This window comes from Saprolegnia parasitica (assembly GCF_000151545.1).
Source record: "Saprolegnia parasitica CBS 223.65 unplaced genomic scaffold supercont2.193, whole genome shotgun sequence".
NCBI lineage: Eukaryota > Oomycota > Saprolegniomycetes > Saprolegniales > Saprolegniaceae > Saprolegnia > Saprolegnia parasitica.
Genome location: NW_012156587.1, coordinates 28,504 through 34,787, shown reverse-complemented (window position 1 = coordinate 34,787; position 6,284 = coordinate 28,504). Strand labels below are relative to the sequence as shown.

At 58.1% G+C, this 6,284-nt stretch overlaps 4 protein-coding genes across 4 annotated transcripts; 2 read left to right on the top strand and 2 right to left on the bottom strand.

Annotated features, from left to right (window-relative positions):
- Positions 1 to 81: 81 nt before the first annotated feature.
- On the bottom strand, positions 82 to 653 carry SPRG_14386 (hypothetical protein; the record flags this gene model as incomplete). The annotated part of the gene is made up of 3 exons (XM_012354944.1): positions 82 to 102; positions 129 to 456; positions 634 to 653. 3 exons carry the CDS (start codon positions 651 to 653, stop codon positions 82 to 84), a joined length of 369 nt encoding a protein of 122 aa, XP_012210334.1.
- Positions 654 to 1,306: 653 nt separating this feature from the next.
- SPRG_14385 (hypothetical protein) lies at positions 1,307 to 2,731 on the top strand. Its single transcript, XM_012354943.1, has one exon. The coding sequence runs from the start codon at positions 1,466 to 1,468 to the stop codon at positions 2,657 to 2,659; it is 1,194 nt and encodes a 397-aa protein (XP_012210333.1). The 5' UTR covers positions 1,307 to 1,465; the 3' UTR covers positions 2,660 to 2,731.
- A 240-nt stretch (positions 2,732 to 2,971) lies between these two features.
- SPRG_14384 (hypothetical protein) lies at positions 2,972 to 5,114 on the top strand (the record flags this gene model as incomplete). Its single annotated transcript, XM_012354942.1, has 3 exons — positions 2,972 to 4,511; positions 4,555 to 4,619; positions 4,728 to 5,114. The coding sequence occupies 3 exons, from the start codon at positions 2,972 to 2,974 to the stop codon at positions 5,112 to 5,114; spliced, it is 1,992 nt and encodes a 663-aa protein (XP_012210332.1).
- Positions 5,115 to 5,402: 288 nt separating this feature from the next.
- Positions 5,403 to 6,170, bottom strand: SPRG_14383 (hypothetical protein; the record flags this gene model as incomplete). The annotated part of the gene is made up of 1 exon (XM_012354941.1): positions 5,403 to 6,170. One exon carries the CDS (start codon positions 6,168 to 6,170, stop codon positions 5,403 to 5,405), a length of 768 nt encoding a protein of 255 aa, XP_012210331.1.
- Between the last annotated feature and the right edge of the window lie 114 nt (positions 6,171 to 6,284).

Sequence of the window (6,284 nt, the reverse complement as noted above, 5' to 3'; positions counted from 1 at the left end):
ACCAGCTCGGACAAGCACGGACACTGCTGCAAAAGGAGGTTGGCGATTCTTTGGCCTTGGCCGTCGACCATAACGCCGTCCTCAAACGCGAGATGGATGTAGCTGAGCGCGGGCCCGATGCTGTGGACGAGGTTGGCCAGCGGCGCCGCCTCCCGGATTGCATCCGTGACGTCAATGCACAGCCGCAGCGGCAGCACCTTGGCGAGCATGGCCAATATCTCGGGCGATACGTCTACCTTGCAGAGGAGGAGGCGCGGCCACTCGTTGTAGAGGTGGTCCGGTGGCGCCATCGCACAGACGTCGACCAACGCGCTGAGCGCCGGCGACCACAGCGAGCGGGGCACCGCGTCGAGAAAGCTGGTAAAATCGTCTCGCGTGCAGAGCGATGAGGCAATCGCCTCGATGATGTGGGGCTGGAGAAGCCCGTCCGGTGGCCCTTCTTCGTCGTGCGTCCTCCTGGCATGCTCGGAAAGTGCACTTTGCTCTCCGGAGCAAAGTGATTGGTGGAAAATTGCAGATAATGCACCAATCATATAGGTGGAGGATAATGATGCGCGTTTGCCCTCCGCAGCCTCGACCCACGACCCCCATAGTTTCATCGCAACGCTACAACTTTGTACTGAGAAAGTGTACATGACAAAGAGTGCCATCATCCTTTTCTAATCGACCAGCATAGACTGCCCATGGTACTAGTATCAACAGCCATTGACAGAAACGCCAGGAAGTGCAAACTGGCTTGACACCGGTTGCCTTTGTAGAAAACCCAAGGGCGTCTGGGGATCGTAGCCGGTGTTTCATGTGCAGTGTAAAGCAGAAAGATAGTTTCATCGCCACTGGACGCGGGTCCGCGTCGACTCAACAGTCGACTCTATGCATACATGTACATCTATGAGTCAAAGCCACTGCGCCAGTCGAGCCACTGCACATGTGGCCGACGCCTCGTCCCATCAATAGGCTTTAGATATATCTTCGGACCTATGGATACCCACTAACCAGCACAATAACCGTCGTTTGCTTGGTTGAAGCACTCGTGGGCGGCTCGATCAAGACGTTTATATTCCGCGCCATTCAGCTGTCCAAGGTCATGTTATGTGATTAGTGCACTTCAAATCTCATCTACCATCTTTCGCCCACGCCAAGAAAACGATTCAGTTCCATCGGCTTGTCCAATGTGCGGCCACGATGCGTTCCAACGACAGCTGTTTTTGGCGGCGAGAAATCTCGATGTTTCGTAAAAATCCAGAAATGTGCGTCCGTTTTACCGGTTCCTGTCGACATTTTGGTCTACGTGGTCATTTCGATTGCCGGCGGATTCCTCCCTTTTCTAGAGGTGCGTCATTGCCGTATCTAACGTCGTTTTGTCTCTACGCCTTTGCATGCAACGAGTGGATCACAGCATCGGTTCCCTCATAGATACATTATCGATGAGCAGGTGGTTTGATTTACCTACGCCACATCGCACCGCATGGTCTCTCAAACTGTGCATCACCTTCGAAACCATATACATCCAGATCTCTCGTTCGCCACATCCCGCCGTCCGCATCCAGTTTTCATTTTCATAGCGGACGCCATGCAGCTCCTGTATTCGCTGTGCGCGCTGCTGTCTATCGTTGCCGCCGACATCCTCGACGACCTCTACCGCGAACACAACGCCCAGCGCATCCATCACAACGTCGCACCGTTCGCGTGTTTCGACACGCAGCTCAACGCGCTCACAGCCACCCATGTCGCCGGCCAAATCGTCGCCCACTCGCTCGACCACACCAAGCTCGCTGCGCGCTGTCACGCCATCGGTCCCGACGTCGTTTGTGGCGAAAACTCGGTGCGCGGCAAAGTCGCCAGTGCCAACGGCATGGTCATGCACTGGATGAACTCGACCAAGCACCGCGCCAACATTTTGAACCCCGATTTCACTCAAGTCGGATTCAGCGTCCAAAAAGCCAATGCGACCGACGAGTGGGTCGCCACTGCTCTCTTTGCCACCGGCCCGGTCAACTGCAGCACGAGTGTTAAGGGCGACGGGACCAGCACCGGTCGTGCGACGACGTACGGCGGCGTCGATGGCGTCGATGTCAACAGCGGCAACTGCGGCCTCATGGACTGGATCGAGAACGCCAAGACGTTCCATGCAGCCATCAACCGTGCGCAGTGGGCGTCCGGAACCAACTGCGGCCGGTGCGTGCAAGTGACGTGTGTCGACGACCGGTGTCCAACCAAGACGCCGGTGCTCGGTCAGGTCTCGGACCAGTGCCACGGCTGCGCGGATGGTAGCATGGACCTGACATTGCCGTTTTTTCAAAAAGTGACGGGCGCGACCACCGACGCGTTTTCAATTTCGTGGCGATTTGTCGACTGCCCTGTCTCTGGCGGCGTCAAGGTCTGTGCCAAGGCGGGTAGCAACCCGCACTGGCTCGCGCTTCAGCCCGCCAATGCGCGCCATGGCGTAGCGAAAATGAGCATCAACGGTGCCACGAGCGACCTCTTCTCGACCAGCTCCAACTTTTTCTTTATGGCCAAAGGCCACATTGACTTTAATGCGGCCAAGGTCGAAATGACGTCGATCGCGGGGGAAACGATCGCGGCGACGGTCTCGCTCACCGCCGGTCAGTGCACCGAGCTGCCGCACCAGTTTCAAGCAGCACCTGACAACCGCGCCTAGGTCGTTGATGCCTCGTTGGGTGCATAGCTGTACCAATCAATATAATAGTTTGTCGTCCATACAGATCGACGGACCGCCCGCCCCTGACCAGTGGACGACGTACGGATGCGCGAGGACCTCAGCTGGATCGTAATCGACCCTTATCAAATTGGGATTGGTGTATTTGGATGATTTCCCGTCTCTGATTTGCCTGTCTTAAGACGCGTGATTCCAGTCAATGGACTATGAAATATATATAGTATGAATTATAAAACGCAACTTGGTGAACTTGCAAATGGTTGCAAATGCAAGCAGTTCACCCCATCCCATCGCATGACCGCCGCAGCGTCCTCGTCGCCCGCCCGCGGCCTCCGCCTCTCGTACCTGCGCCACTTTATCAACAGCCATGGCGGCGAAACCAGCTTTGCCGGCAAGACGACAGCCCAAGTCTGCTTTGAGTTTGTCGTGCCATTGACCAAGCCGTCGGAGCTCTCGCTCGTTGACCACGTCGCCAACGACCCAACGACCGCCGCCTACGTCGCGCCGGCCAACTGGTATGTCAGCCACGCCTGGCAGTATCTCTTCTTGGAGACTGTCGACAGCCTCGAGCGCTTCTTTGCCGACCGCGGCCTCTCGGACGACGCGGTCATTTGGTTTTGCGTCTTCAACAACAACCAACACCTCGCGAGCTCGTACCCGTTCGAGTACTGGTCGACGACGTTCAAGAATGGTCTGGCAGCCATCGGCAACGTGGTCATGATCATGCACCCGTGGAACGACCCGATCGTCTTGCGGCGAAGCTGGTGCGTCTTTGAAGTCTACGTGGCTGTGACCATGGGCGCGCGCTTTGAGATCGCACTGGCGCAGGGTCAAGAAGCCACGTTTCTCAACGACATCGCAGACGATGGCGCGATCCATCGCATGCTGGCGACAATCAAATGCGAAAACTCGGAGGCAACCGTCCCGAGCGACCGTGATGGTATTTTTGATTTGATTCGCGCCGAGACATCGTTCATCGCGGTCGATCGGCTCATCTTTTCGACTTTATCGAATTGGATCAAGGCAGCGCTTGAGGCATCGATCGCATCGGCGCCAACGCTCGCCGAGAAGGCAGCGCGGTGGCGCCATCTCGGGCACATCTACGACCGCGACAACGACGACGTCGAGACCGAGCGCTGCTTCCGACACGCCGTCGTCTTGTTTACGCGAGCCAATGGCCCCAACGACCTCGAGACGCTCAAGACGCAGTCGGAGCTGGCATTGTGCATCGCGTTTCAACGCAAACCACAGCTCGAGTGGGAGCCGCTCTTCCTCTCAACGCTCTCCGCGCTTGTGGATCTGCTCGGCGCGATGCACAAGACGACGCTCGTCGCTCGCTTGCGCCTCACGGTCGCACTTTCCTGGAACGGCGATCACCGCGGCGCGCTTACTGTGGGTCTTGGGACGCTGGACCTCCAGCGCGCCACGTTTGGCCTCCGTCATTGGCAGACGGCTGGCACGTTGAGTGCGATCGGCGGTGCGTACAACCAGCTCTACATGTACCGCGTTGCTGCCCGGTACCTTCGACGCGCCCTGCTCGTGCAAGAAGCAACCTTTGGTCACGACCATACGTCGACGCAAACATCGGCGTCACGGCTCACGAATGCCCTTTTGAACACAGGCAACGCCGTGCGGGCGCTGCCCCTGGCACAGCGCCTTGTTGCGAGCAGCGAGCGCATTCTCGGCCCGCTCCACGACTCGGCAATTGTTGACAAGATTACACTCGGGGTCGCACTTCTTAATGCGGGAAAGGCCAACGAAGCGCAGGCACTATTGACGACGCTGGATGCGATCTTAGAAGGCCGGCCTGAGCTAGCCACACGCCAGTTCTCGGGTATGTGGCGGTATTGGCCGTCGTGACGTTAGTGTATGTCTAGTGCTCGATCACATTGCCGTTGCATTTTGGTACCAGAGCCAGTACGAGAAGGCCGCCACGTACTTTGTACGGACACTGGACCTGGCGCCTCAGAGAAAAGAAACGACGTGGCTCTTCTTCTTGATGGCGACACATGCACCCACGACAGTACCCGGCCGTCTCGATCGCATTCAGTACTATGTCGAGTCGACCGACGAGTTGACGCCCGAGACGTGGCCAGCCAACTGTCTCGTGTGCGGCAAGGCGATTGTCGGTTGTGTCGTCATGTGCACCGGGTGCCCCGGCGGCATCTTTATGTTTTGCACCAGCTGCCTCGCGCGCAAGGTCGCCCGGCTGCAACTGCTCTGCAAGCACGACCCGTCGACGACAACGTACACGACGACGCCGCCCCCGCGCCGATTTTTCTTGGAAAAAGACCTCCTCGAAGCCTCGTACGACCGCGTCGAGATGCTGTGGACCGACTACGCCAGCTACTGCACGATGCACAACGTTCCGTTGCACGAGCGCCTAGCACGGACCTCGGTGCCCGTTTTGAACCGCAGTTGGCACCCGATGCTCTAGTCGATATACCTCTTCATGGTGTTCATGACGACTACTTTTCAAGTCATTCCAGTTGACCGACGATCGAATGGTGTTGCGCGCGGCTCAGCCCGAGGATCGCACATGCTGCGCACGGATTGGCTGGTCCGCAATGGTCCAGCGCTATGATTGACCCACTAACGGTTCTAGCTGGGTTCTAGCGGGCGGGGCTGGTAGGAATGCATATATATGGGACTGTTTTTGTGTGACATTATTGTCGGATTGCTTGGCGCGCTTGGGCGTGTTGATTCGTCGCTTGGTGTCGACTCGTTACTCAAGCTTCACAAAAGCAACAACGCAGGCAGCTGCCTCGCGTGTCGGTGGCAAAATTGCGAGCTCGTCGAGCAGCGCAGTATACGTGTTCTGCAGCGCAGCTGCCGAGTAGCCCTTGCAGCAGGTCACCGTAAACGCTTCTTGGTTGTGCTTCAAGAGACGGCGGAGGCACTGCACGACTTGGACGGCGGTGGGCTCGCACTCGCTAAAGAAAACGCGCCGCCACTTCAAGAGACCTGCGCCGAGCGCTGGAGCAATCGCACGCCACATTGCATCCGTGTACGGAGGGAAGCGCAGACTCAACGACGCAAAGTTGGGGCATCGACCCAGCGCCGTCACCATCGCCTTGAACGCTTGTGGAGGAAGGTACAGACCCGCGAGGTCGAGGCGTCGAAGCGATGGCCATGCCGCGATGCACGCAACAAGTAAAGGAAGGGCCGTTCGAGGTAGATTGCACTGCCGCATCAAAACGTGTTGCAGCGACGGGCGCTGACTCATGGCAGTGAGCAACTGCACCACGTCGCCTGGTGCGAACTTGCCTTTGGACACGTTGAGCGTTTGCAGGTGCGGTAAATGTGGCAAGAGCTCAGCGATCGCGTTCGAGAAGAGCGAATGGTTGCCCGACAAGTCGAGCGTGCGCAGCTGGGAGGTGTGGTGTAGCGCAGTGAGGCGCGGTGCGGGCGTCGGGCGGTGCATGCCCCACACAAAGACGCGGAGGTTGGGCGGCAACGATCGGCCGTCCAAGAGACGCTCGGAGAGCGACATGGCGTAACTCACACGAAGCTCGAGCAGCGAGACGCATGTGCTCAAGGCGTCGCAGAGCGCAAGTGCGTCCGTCTCGCCAAATGGCACGTCGTCGAGGCGCAGTCCCCGCGCGCT

Excerpts from the sequence above, each read along its gene's own strand:
- SPRG_14385 (XM_012354943.1), top strand. The coding sequence starts at position 1,466 with ATGGTCTCTCAAACTGTGCATCACCTTCGAAACCATATACATCCAGAT.